Source organism: Doryrhamphus excisus, linkage group LG21 (genome assembly GCF_037039965.1).
Source record: "Doryrhamphus excisus strain RoL-2023G ecotype Guam linkage group LG21, RoL_Dexc_Guam_v1.1, whole genome shotgun sequence".
Lineage (NCBI taxonomy): Eukaryota > Metazoa > Chordata > Actinopteri > Syngnathiformes > Syngnathidae > Doryrhamphus > Doryrhamphus excisus.
The window spans coordinates 9,535,776-9,549,354 of NC_136377.1; the positions used below are offsets into that span (position 1 = coordinate 9,535,776).

The following is a 13,579-nucleotide window of genomic DNA, read 5'->3' on the forward strand; positions in this document are numbered from 1 at the left end:
TTATCTAAATAATTCAACCAACTGGTCCTTCATTACTTAGACAAATGCTAGATTTGTGAATTACTTTTTTCTCTTTAATCAAGCAAAAATATGTTTCCAAATATTTCAGTAGAATACTCGATTACAAAAATAACCGATAGCGGCAGTCCAACATTTATTAATACCACTATTGCCAATGTCTTAACCTCAACATAAAGCAACGACACAGGATGGTAGATGCCACTGAAGTGTCACTTTCCAAAAGAGTGACCACCGAGAGGATTTGCTTCCTGGGGACTTTTTATCTTTGGACAGGAAACTCTACTCCCTTCTTGTTCACCCGGCCAGCCAGCCGCAGGGGCGTGTCTAACACATGGGAGCACACTGCTTAATGATCCCTTTCGCAATGCTACTCCACCCAGCCCCCACCGCCTCGCCCTTCATGAGCCCAAACTAAACCATGCCACAACACAACACTCTGCAGTCTCTCCCCCAAACCACCCTTGATGTTGTGTGAACACACCAAATTCCTTATCTTCAAAATAAGGAAGTGTTAATTTTGACATAGCAGGTCGACAGCCATTACACACTTTTGTCATGTAGTCCTTTGACCATGTGAACAATTTAAATCAAGCACTTTTCCTTCAGACAAGGAATATCCACTGTTGCTATCAATCAATGGGACCTCACAATATCTTGATCGTATGATTCCATGGTGGGTCATACAATTAATGCAAAAAAGGAAAAAGGGACATAGTAGTGAGCCCTGGGGAACTCCTCTCACTGTATTAGATCAATAAAACAAAGGGGTGCCTGTATCTGATTATATGGTATTAGACATTGGCATAACTGACAAACAGAACAACATGACAAGTTCAAGTGCTTAGGATCACTTACTCAAAAGAACCCTGCCAAAAGTGCAGGCAATGGAATGTAGTATGCAATGAAGCAGAACATCGTAAGCAAGCAAGCTGGGCTCACGGTGGAATACAATGTATTCACTTGTCTGAAATAATTTTCCTTTATTTGAAATAGAAATGTCAAAGTTGAAGGAACTGCTACATGTATAAAATACTATGATATTACTGGTCTACTGGTATACTATATATATGGTATATTATGGTACGGCACCAGGGAGGAATGGTGGGAAGAAGGGGAGAGGTACAGATGAGGCAGTAGAAGCAGAAAGGGAGGTGGTGATAGAATGAAGGTGTTGATTTTAAGACTGCTGATGCTAAACACAAGTGGCTGCTAATCGCTAGCTCATGCCATTGCTTGTAAAAATTATTGCAAACAAAGCTAAATGCTATTTGTGACATATTGGGAAAATAATTCAATATATTTTCTGATATGATGAAAAAGATCTCTCCAAATGTTCTGCAACGACAGCACCTTCTGGTCTGCAGCAAGGGCAGTGCACTCCCTTCAATTGCTGAGTTTCAACCACGTGACAGGGCAGATTGCATCACTTATGGTGAGCAGACAGGGGCAAGCATAAGATATGGCCACATACACGTTTGTGAATTGTATGAATGTACATGATGTGATGCACAAAGAAGTCATACAATATTTGGAATCGCAACGAAAGCGTATCTCAGCATGAGACACAATGAAAATAATGCTTCTAACATGCCATGTATTCTTACACCAAATCATTCTGCATGAATACATTGTTGCACGTGTCCTTCATTGTTTTGCTACAATTTTTGGTCTGAGCTCCATAGCCAATTTTCAGCCAGATTTCATGTAATATTTACGGGCTGCTAAAAACGTACTGCTTGCTCTTCTGACTCTTCCACACGACCAGGTAACGTTGGAAAGGCGTCAGGCTTCTGCAGGTTTGTGCGCTAGTCCAACTGCATACTGGCCCTTGTTCACAAAACAGTCCAGTTGCCGTTGACAGATTAAAATGCATTCTTTTGCTAGTAGGCAATCAGGAACTCCAACCAATTGTGGATGATGGTGGTGTCTTTACGAATTGTGTCATTCCCTTATGAGCCATTGCTAGCGACATAAACAGAGAAGCAGAACTTGGAGAAGGGTTGGGAAAGCAGAGCTTGGGGGAAGGCAGAGGGTATATCATGCTTACGGTCACACCCATAAAGAAGCCCGGACCTCTGTGTCATCACAGTTTTACAGCACCCTCTAAAACCAAGGGTTTTGAGCAATCCCAAACTTCTTTCAGTGCTCACTTCCAAATGGGCAATCAAAATTATTGGAAATTTTGGCATCGCTTAACATGAGAATACAACATTGTAACTATACTTATAGGATCAGAAAAGTGGAAAAAGCACAGTAAGTCCACTTTAACAAAACTCTCACCGATCAATTAATCAACTAACTACAGAGTTCTAATGAGAAAAGTTGGACAGCACCACTAGCAGCATGTAGCAGATTCATTACTTTGTAATAGGTGATTCTAAGTAAATTATTTGTGGCCACTATCTTGTCTTTTCCCCTCCACGCAATCAGCTATTCCTGTGTGTTTTATTGACTATACATTGGAAGATATTGGACTTTGCTCAGTAAAAGAGTGAACATTTAGCTGGTTTAAGAATCCATTTGTGTCTTTAGGTGTATTGTTGAATCAACAGTGTTTGTGTTTTTTTGGCTATACATTGAATCAGAAGATGTTGGTTTAGCCCGGGGTGGGCAAACTACGGCCCGGGGGCCACATCCGGCCCGCCAAGTGTTTGAATACGGCCCGCCCAATCTTTCCAAAGTATTTCATTTAAACTCAACATACAACCTGGCATCATGGCCTGAGCCAACCTTTTGATGGTTTTATCAATTTCGTTTTTTGACATGGTCTGTTGTTTACAAAGTGCTCCTGAAAAAAGGGACACAAGCACATAATAATAATAATTATTATTATTATTAGATTATTCTAATTATTATTAGAACTATTATGATTATTATAATTATTATATTAATACTAATTATTATATTAATTATATATAATATTATTGTTATATTTGCATATTTTACATAATAATATAATAATTATTATTTTAATTTTATTGTAATTATTATAATATTTTATTATTTTTAAAATATTTAAATATAAATATAAAATAATAAATAATAATAGCAGATTGCATGACAATTTTACAGATACAATAATACCAGGTGGACTGTTATGTGTAAAATATATAGTCTGCCCCCCCCCCCCCCCCCCCGTAAATTTTGTCATATCAATGCGAGTCAAAAAGTTTGCCCACCCCTGGTTTAGCCCGATCGTTTGCAAGCAACTAGAAGATGTTGAACTGATTGCTTCTTTTACACTGAGATTTTTCTCATCAATGGAGAATAGGAACAGATGATACAGCATTTAATTGCCTGTACCTTTTACACAGAACACAACAAAGCGAGATATTGCCATTTTTTTGTTTGTTTGTTTTTTGTTACCATCCTTTGTTAGACCATTGCTTTTAAAAAACGTGAGTCTCGGGTGTCCAACTGTACATCTCTGTATTGCCTTTCCTGCATTCTTTTACACACAGGTGTACTCCCGCCTCTGTTACTACCTCTGAAGTAAGATAATTGGCAAAAAGTGTTTGATTAACTTATGATAAGTACAATTTATTTCCAATGAAAAAACTTTTGGAATTTCAAGTACTATGGGCAAGAGCCGCACCTGGACGGCCACACCCACCAACCCAACAACTTTTTTTTAGGCCAACCCCTGCTCACCGTGCACTCCATCTCCTCTGGCTCTGGTTTGATCTGGACTGAAGGCATGCCTGTCCCCACCTCCTCCTCTTTTTTTTCTTCTCCTCTTCCTTCTGCCTTGCTTCCGCCTTCCTCCTCCCCCGCCTGAGGCCTGGCCGCGAGCCCCTTGTCCTCCTCCTTTGCCTCTTCCTCCTGGGCTGGAGATGGCGGTGTGGGCGGCTGCTGCGTGAGGGCGTTCTGCTTGGCGGCCGAGGTCTTCTGTTTCTTGTGGGCACCACTCCTCCTCTGCTTAGGGGTTGACTGGCACTAAAAAGAAGAAGATGGAGGACATGGAAGTGAGAAAAGGCGTGAAAGCAGTGGTCACAAGGGGGGTGGGGGTGGAGTAAGGTAGAAAAAGCTGGGTTCCAAAAAAGGGGTAGTGAATTACCTCTCTTCTCAGCAATAGAGAAACCCCTCACCAGAATCAATATGTTGAAGTGGGGCGTAGGGTTGAACACACACACACACACACACAACCAGTTTGAGAAACTTCAGGACAAAGTTAAAAAGAAACAGGACCTAATCCTGTGGACTGCCACTGAGGGAATGAGGAGCTGAGGAGAAATAACAGAGAGAGAACAGGGAGGAGTAGCCATGAAATGACCCCTCCCTCCCTTTCAGCAGCAGGCGGGAGGACACACCCTTTTCTGGAAGGCCCCAGACCCCAGACACACACCCGCACACACACGAGAGGTGTAGGGAGTGGCAAGTCCTTTTTTTGTCGTCTCACACACCCATTTACACAGCCATGTTTTTTTCACTCTTGCACAAACCATTTCTTCAAACAATTACAAAAAAAACTTGGTGGGTTTAACGTTCAAAGGTCACAAGTTCCACTAACTTTATTATAAATGTTGCCGAAAAAGTTCTGTGATGAATAAATTGTCAGTTGGCTTCTCCTATTCTCTCATGTAGCAATTAAGGGGAAAAAATCCAGCTATCCTTCGTCTTCTGCTTTTTAATAATAATAATATTATTATAAATACATACTAAATAAAATAATGAAATAGTTGTATTTAGTATAATTATAAATATTTTAATGTTTATACAAAACATTGTAATGACAATAATAAAATGAAAAAAATGCTCACGCAGATGAAATACATAAAAATTTACATAGACCTAGCAACAAAATATTTTTCAAAAGTTGAAAAAATGTTATCTTCATCCAGTGTTGTGTCTTATTGCTTACTGTTGTTTCACCATTAATCTAAAAAGCTTCTTCAGGTCAAAAATGTGCAGTCTCCCTATTTTTGTCTCTGGTTTTATCGCCAGCAGTTTGCATCTCAAAAAAGAAGGTGAGGAAAACAATGTCCAAATTCTGGATAGAGAGGAAAGAGGTAATCTATGTCAAAATGGAAAGGCCCTCCCTAAACAGAGGAGTGTTGGTCCATCTTCTGCTTCCAAAAATGTCCTGACATCTCTTCCCCAAAGATTGTCTCATTCCACAGAAAGAGTGTCAATGTTGTTTTGCCACTGCAGGTTAGTAATAGTAATAGTACCTATTGTCATGTAGAACAGCCCTTCAACAGCCCCGCCCTGTAACAACCACAACCCTATTGTGACCACCCACAGAGGACACGCACCTCAGAGGCATAAATAGGGAACTCCATGCCAAAAATTTCAGAACTGAAGAAGCCTTTTGGAAGAAAAGCGAAACAACTTCAACACAGAATATTATACTGTAGTATATATAGAATAGTCCAGCTTCCTCCATTGAAGACCTCTATACCTCTGTAAATTATTTTTTACACATTTCAAATAACCTTTTCCCCCTACTTTTCCTACTTACTTGCCAGAGCATACTGAATAGCATCCTATCTGCTCATTTGTTGATCAATGGAATGCCCGCTGACTGGCTCTTGTCTGGGCAACAATGCTCAGCTTAGCTGGACGGTGACTCGTGAAAATCAGTATCGCAGAATCGGTTACAAAGGGCAGCCATGGCTGAGGCTTGACTTATTGCTGGCAATGTGAACCATCTCTGCCCCGTTTGTACAAGGACCAACAGGCATGTAGTAGCGCAACACCAATCTAGGGCCCTATAATTTCCGCGTTCGCGGAATCGCGGACGGAATCGCGGAATTGGACAATAAAAACGGAAATTATTTTGAATGCGGAATATCGCGGAAATGCTGTTTTCATGAGAAAGAGGAACATAAACCTGGGGAATCGTTCCCGGAGGTCGGTAATCAATGTGACACAATACCTGCCTACCGCCCTTTTTCAAACATGGCACTCCGCCCGTCTGCAAAGAAGTTGCGCAATACCACGCTAACGCCGAAATACAGAGCCGAGCAGTACCCAGGTGACTTCTATGTATCTGGTGACATGTTATTTTGTACTTTCTGTCAACACTCGACACTTGACTGGAAGCGAAAAAACACATGTGATGACCACTTGTTATCCAAAAGTCATCAAAAAAAAAAAGAAACGCATAGCGCTAACGCTAGCAGGCAGCCCCGACAGACATGCGTTACTGCCTCGTTCAAGTCAGCGGACTTAAGAAAAGACTTCGTTGAGGATTTTGTGAACATGTTTTGCTGAGGCCGACATCCCCTTGGAGAAGTTGGGAAAAACAGGGAGGAGCGCTGCCTGAAAATGCCAGCAGCCTCCGACAACTTCACCTCCCCCGAGTGTTTGAGCAACACATCTCCTCTGTGCTCCAGAAGATCCGGGGGAAAAAAATCTCCGTTGTTGTGGATGAGACCACTGATGCTAGGGATTGCAGTGTGCTAAACATCGTTATTGGTAAGTTAATGTCAATTTATCAGCCTAATATACAACGTAATGGTAGTCACCATCTGTGTGTGCGTGTGTGTGCGCGCGCACGTGCGTGCATGTGCGTAGCTAGATAGATAGATAGACAGATAGATGTACTTTATTGATCCCAAACTGGGAAATTCTGTGTGTCTGTGAGTAGAGCTAATATGTTTGTTTTCTTCTTTCATCACAGGAGTTGAAAACCAGCATTTTCTGGTGGATGTAGTTTTCATGGACAGATGCAACTTTTCCACTGTTTCACAAGCCATTGTAGCCTCCCTCCACAGAAACAACCTCCATCTGAATGATGTCTGGGCAGTAGTTACAGACAACGCTGCCTACTGTATAAAAGCATACAGGGAGGTCCTGCAAGGACTCATGCCCAGCAGTGTACATGTGACCTGCCTCTGCCATATCATCAATCTGGTAGGTGAGACGTGGCAGCATTTCAAATACTTATCTGATGTTTCCTCACTTGTGACATGGATGTGATCTGTCTTCTTCAAAAAGCCAGCCAGAAAGCGAAGGTGGTTGAACTTCCTAATAAACAAGGAGGTTGTGCAGGTAAAGATTCCTCCTGAAGCTGTGTGCACCAGATGGAACAGCTGGTTTGAGGCTGTCAAGTATCACACAAAGCATGTTCATCTGTACAGAGATTTCCTGTTGGCAGATGAATCAACAGCCTGGTGGAAACAGAGGAGAAGGTGCAGACCCTCACTCAAGCTAACCTTCATCTCAGAGGCCTGCTCCAAACTGATGACATCCCTTACCATCCTGGAAGGAACCCACAGACCCACAGCAGTGTCTGCATACAATGTCATGGAGGAGCTTGGCTCTTACTTGATTAATGGAACAGCGAAAACATGTGGATATGGGCTTGAGATGGATGAGCTGCTGAGACAACTGAAGATTCGAGAGAAGAGGGAGGTGCTTGACAATCTCCATGAAGCCTTCCATTTGGCTTTCACGAAGTTCTGTAAGCACTGGGACCAACATCCAGCAAGAGAGGTTTACAGGCTGCTGCGTGTGTTTGATCCCAGGCAGGCTCCAGCAATGGAAAAGCGGATCGAAGCCTACACAACACTGAAGCCCATGGCTAACCCATCACCAGAGCTAAGTGAAGAGTGGATGGCCTATCAGCACTGTGTGTCCAGAGAGCCCCTACCCACTGATATGGAGCTCGCAAACTACTGGAGAGGCATGAGTACAAGATTTCCAAGAGTTGCTGAAGTGGCTGTGCCCTACATCTACTTCCCAGTCAGCTCAGTTGACTGTGAGAGGAGCTTCAGCAAATACAAAACTCTCCTCACAGACAAGCGAGAGACACTCACTGAGCAAAACACAAAGAGGCTGGCAATCATGTATTTCAATGGTGATGTCTCTGCTAGGTGGGACACTTAAGAGACCAGATAGCTCACAAGGACTAACTAGTCCTATAACTTGAATACTAGTTCTGAGTCACTTTATATAGTTGAAAGATGTTACAACTTAAATTTCATAAATCAGGAACTTCCTGCTGCATTTTGCCTTGTTTTGATGCACTTTATGTACTGTGTTTTAATATGTTCTATGTTAAAAATTGACTGTGTTTTGTATAAAGTCAAGTATATTTTCGCTTGAAGAGAAAAGGCTGGTTGAGCACTTTATTATTTTTTAATATGTCATTTGTTTTCACTTCAAACATTTTTTATTTGAAGTACCTAGTGCAATGTTGTGTTACATGATGCAGTAGTAAAGTATTGAGGAAAAGTGCAATATTGTGTCGCCTCAATGAATGTAAGTTCATTTCTAATTCATTAGTGTGCATTTTATTCATAAACATTATTAAAATGCACTCTTTTGTGGTAAAATGAGTAAAAGGTAAAACAAAAATGGAATTCCAAAAAATTAAAATGGAAAAAACGGAATTTGGGAAAAAATAAAACAGAATTTGGGAAAAAATAAAACGGAATTTATAGGGCCCTACCAATCCCATGCTCCCGGAGCACCCCCCAAAGAGCATCTGAGGGACATTGTAGAATGCCTTTTCCAAGTCCACAAAGCACATGAGTAAACTCCCATGCACCCTCCAGCACCCTAGCGAGAGTCTAGAGCTGGTCCACTGTTACGTGGCCGAGATGAAAGTCGCATTGAACCACTTGTAGCAGAGGTTGAGGTCCCCCTATAATTGGAACACACCCTTCGGTCACCCTTCTTAAAGAAGGGGACCACCACCCCGGTCTCCCAAACCAAAGGTACTGTTCCCGACTTGCATGCAATGTTGAAGAGACGTGTCAACCAAGGCAGTCCCTCAATGTCCAGAGCCTTGAGGAATTCCAGGCAAAACTCATCCACCCCCGGAGCTTTGCCACTGAGGAGCATCCAGATACCTCAGCCACGGTGATGGAACTGTCCTCAGACTCTGCTTCCTCTATGGAAGGTATGTCAGTGGAACCGTCCGACTACATCCTCATTCAAGGTCAGCAGGCCCCCCATCCCCACGTAAACAGTTTGGACCGGGCACTGCTTCCCTTTTCTGAGGTGCCATACAGTTTGCCATAACCTCTTCGAGGCCGACCAAAAGTCGTGCTCCATGGCCTCACCAAATTCCTCCCACACTCAATTGCATTGAACAATACAACAATAAAGTTCACAATGGAATCCATTAATAACAAAAATAATAAATCAAACTTTCTTTCAATAAATAAAACTATTGTGCAAAAAACACAATTTGAATCAAAATACAAACATAACAAGATAAATTGCAAGAGCAATTTATCTTTCCCTCTTGCTTTCCACCACCACGCTCACTCCGTCTGCTCAGGTGTGTCTGTGCGAGGCTGGAGCACAAGTTACGTGGTGTGGTTTGGACGATTGACAGGGTTAATCATTGCAAACAAAGAAAGAAAAAACGTTGATAACGTATGGTGTCTTCTCCACACAAGCAGCTCCCCAGTGCTGGTGCATCACGGTAGTGCTTTTATAAGATAAGATATAAGATATGCCTTTATTCGTCCCTCAGTGGGGAAATTTGCAAAATGGTACAAAATGATTTATGGTACGCCATCTCCATTTTGCATAGGTCACAGACCACCGGATCATTACCTTTAAGTGTAAAGTACTCCCATACTTTTGACATCCTATTGTGAGATATTTTCTTCTCCCCCGCTACTTGATGCCGCCACGGGTGCTGCCATTTTTAGACTCTGAGTGACGACGCATCGACGTGCAGTTCTTGCGTCGACGGCATCGTCCCAGCCCTAATTACAATACATTTATCAGAAAATATGACGACCAAGCAAACTGGCTCACATACTGCCTGTTTTTGCCGTTGTGTGGGGTGTGGCTGGATGCATTAGCCCTCGCACTCACCCACAAACACACACCCTCACACACATACTGGTGTCTCTAGTGCCATTGTGAGGAGACAGAGCCCCCCTCTGTGTTTCTAAACAAAGGTAAAAAAGGCCTCTCCATGCTACACCTTCCCCCCTCCCCCAACAAAAATTGGCAATGACTCAAGAAAACCTCATCGCTCTTGAGTCCTCCTTGGTGACCACCAGTGGGCTGAGAGTCACAATCTGACAAACATTTCACTATTTTGCTATATAATACAATATAATTGAGATTTAATTAAAATATGCAGCTCAGTGACAAGTGACAATATATTTACAATTATAAAAATGATTATTGATAATTTTATTTTTAGGTTATTGTTAGGTTAAATACATATAATATTTAATACTTAATATTTGTTGTTAGTTTTCAGTCATGGACTAATTAGAACTAGTACATAAAAACAGTGTTGATCAACAAAAACATATTCTACATAATGAAAATAAAAACTAAATAAAAATTAAATTAAATAGTATAAAGTAAATAGTGTCTTCATTAGATTTTCTAACAGCGTATGAATGTAATGGAACCTATGCCGCCCGCAAAGACCACTATTAAAACACCCCTATAAACCTACAAAAGTTTCTATGGGTTTATAGTAGGGCTGTCAATCAAAAATCTAATATTTGATCGTGATTAATTGCATCTCTCCATAGTTAACTCACAATTAATCACATTTAATCGCAGATGGAATTATGTTTTTTTTATCTATAATAAGTAGGGGCACTCTCTTTGTGGTACCCGATTTGATGTACAACTACAATGATAATTACATAAAATCTTCTGTAAAAAATAGTCAGCAAACATTTTTGTAATACAGTAAACCTCGGATATATCGGATTCAATTGTTCCCACTGGTTTTGTCCGATATAAGCAAAATCCGTTATATGCGTATACCGGAAAATGTCCGTTTTACACATATATCGGATTTATATCCGGTATATGCGTAAATCGGATTTTATCCGTTATAAAAAGGCACTTCCTTGACTATGTTTCCAATGTACCTGGACTGGGCAATGAAAAGAGACGTAAGGTAATGAGAATTTAATTGGACTCTGAGCATAACAAATTGTTAATTAAGCTAGGCCCTGTTACGCCCGTCAGGCCTTCGTTATTTCCAATAGTGAGGTTAAGATCTCATTCACTGCTGTGCTAGTATTATTGACATCACTCACTTTTATATTTGTACTAAATCTGGAGCCAGGAGAAAGACACGATGCGGCCATCCGATATATGCGAGGGAAATTGGAACGGGACTGGAGATTTTGTCCGAAATAGGCGAAATTCGTTATAAAACATCCGATATATGCAATGAATTTTTATTGGAAATGCATTACAGAAAAATTGGTTCTTTTTTATCTGTCCGTTGTGAGTGAATTTCCGATATATCTGAGTCCGATATATCCGAGGTTTACTGTACTATTTTTTTCATTATTAGCATATTAGCTCTTAAACTCACCCACAAACGTTCAGCAAATACAATATGTGAGCAAGTGAGACCTCTCACACTACCATGTTTTAACGTTCAAGTTCCACTAACTTTATTATAAATGTTGCCGAAAAAGTTCTGTGATGAATAGATTGTCAGTTGGCTTCTCCTATTGTCTCATGTAGCAATTAAAGGAAAAAATTCAGCTTGGCTATCCTTCGTCTTTTGCTTTTTAGCAATAATAATAATGCAATTTGTCTTATTTTTTCGATGGTCATTGAACGCACCGATGCACCGTTTTCCAATGCACAGAGGAATGTAGGGTGTATTTGGATGTATTGTCACCCTTTTTCTTTCACCTCATACTTGCTCCCAAATGCTGATAGTATGTGGGAATGCATAAAGGTAGGTTTTGATGACTTTGAGCGCTAATGTGCATCACTAACACTAGCAAAACCCTGGACTTCAGCCACAGTCATCACATTGACAGCAGCTGTAACTCCAATTTAACTGGCTTCTTCAATGCAAAAAATCAGCATAGATGTAAAAATGTGAAAAGCACTGCTTAGTTGGGCCACTCTTATGCCAAGGTAGCACTGTATATGACAATAAAAACAATACCTGCACTGCTCCAGTCTCTGGCAGACCATGGAACCCGTGGTAAGTCCAACACAGCAACAGTAGATACAAATAACTTTGGTCTTGCTACAAGAGCCATCTGCCAGGGTTTTTAAGCTAACTTTACCAATCTAAATACTCTTTTCTTTCTCCATTTCCCATCAATATTTGTTCCAGCTTGTGGCTACAGAGTTAACGTGCTCCAATCAAACTACGGTGGGGGCCGAAGGTTAAACAGGAGGAGCACATGCTAACCGCGCATCAAAACATTTGCCGCTGTTAAAGGGAACTTCCGTTAACAGCTCCAGCACCCCCCGCGACCCTCATGAGGTTAAGGGATAGAAAATAAATGAATGAATAAAAAATGTTTTCAGACAGCAAAACTTTGTCATTTTTCTCATAATTATGACTACAGAAAACATGATGTTTAGCTACAAAAACATTGAGCTATATTTTCAAAATTAAAATTACGTTTAAAAATTTGAAAATATATAGCATAGTCACAAGGTCTAAATGTGTTAAATGATTATCCATAATAATTAATAAAATTAATTATTCAGGTCAATTTTTGACTAATCAAAATGACTAAATGAAAATTAAATTAAAATTTGCTGCCATTAAAGGGAACGTCCGTTAATGCATCATTAACGTGTTAACTTTGACAGCCTGAGTTTATATACATGCTCTGACCATGTAGTAACAGGTATGAATTTAGTCATTATGTGGAAATGACTAAAGGAAAATTAAATAGTGTTACATTTAAGGTGATATTTGGGGGATACATGTCATAAGGTCAGGTCACAAGATGTGATATATCCGACATATATATGTATGACAAATATATGTATATTTTTTAAAATACATTATGACTGGGTCGAATGGTAAATAAAATAGCCACTTTTGGGGCACTTTCTGTCCAGCTATTTTAAAACTGATGACCTTATTGTTATCTATTCTCTAACCTGATTAGCCAATTGTCTTCTCTAGCATCATGAATAAATATGGCTCATCCTGAAGGCTTTATTGCCTCCTCAATGTATGTGTGTATTTGACTAGCAGTGGCAGGCTAGGATAGACAATTGTATATTTCATTGGCGGCATGAGTCAAACAAAAAAATATTTAGCAGAAGCAGAAGGATATTGTTGACATTTTTGCTGAGCATTTCAAAGGGTTTGTTTTTTTCTGCTGTAGTCACACTTTCTCTCAGTGGGAAGTTCATTTTTTTCAGCAAAATCACAATTGAAGCCAAATTTTTTGCAGTATGGTAATTTTAGACTCTTAACTTTACTGATACTAAGCTTGCAAGCTTGTATTCCTTCCCAGGAAGCAAGATCCTGAACACAGCTCAGAGTCAAAGGCCAAGAAGTAAAAAGTACAAGATAACACAACAGGGGGAAGGGGTTAGAGAGTATTTTCAATATGTTGTGATTTACGGCTTTAATGTAAGGAACATTGTACTTTGCGAGATGACAACATGCAGGTTCTGAGTGGAAAAAATCAGACAAGCAAGTTTACTTTAGAAGGTTTTAGCCGTAGACAGACATTCTCCATACACAGTGAACACTACAACACAATTCTGTGACTGTCCTTCAGAATAAGAGCGCGTTTTGCCCCATATCAGTGTAAACAAAAATAGTGTATTGTAAAAAATATCTTGCATATACAGTTGGAATTACATCTGTGACCACAGCTTCAGAAGCACA

General features: G+C 40.4%; 1 protein-coding gene across 2 annotated transcripts in view; it reads right to left on the minus strand.

Moving 5' to 3' along the window:
- The window catches only part of klf8 (Kruppel like factor 8), a 102,843-nt gene that overhangs the window by 26,860 nt on the left and 62,404 nt on the right, over nt 1-13,579 (minus strand). For both annotated transcript variants that reach the window (XM_058087900.2, XM_058087901.2), the window contains exon 2: nt 3,673-3,957. In XM_058087900.2, the coding sequence (XP_057943883.2) occupies nt 3,673-3,957 (285 nt within the window). The remainder of the gene's footprint in view (nt 1-3,672; nt 3,958-13,579) is intronic.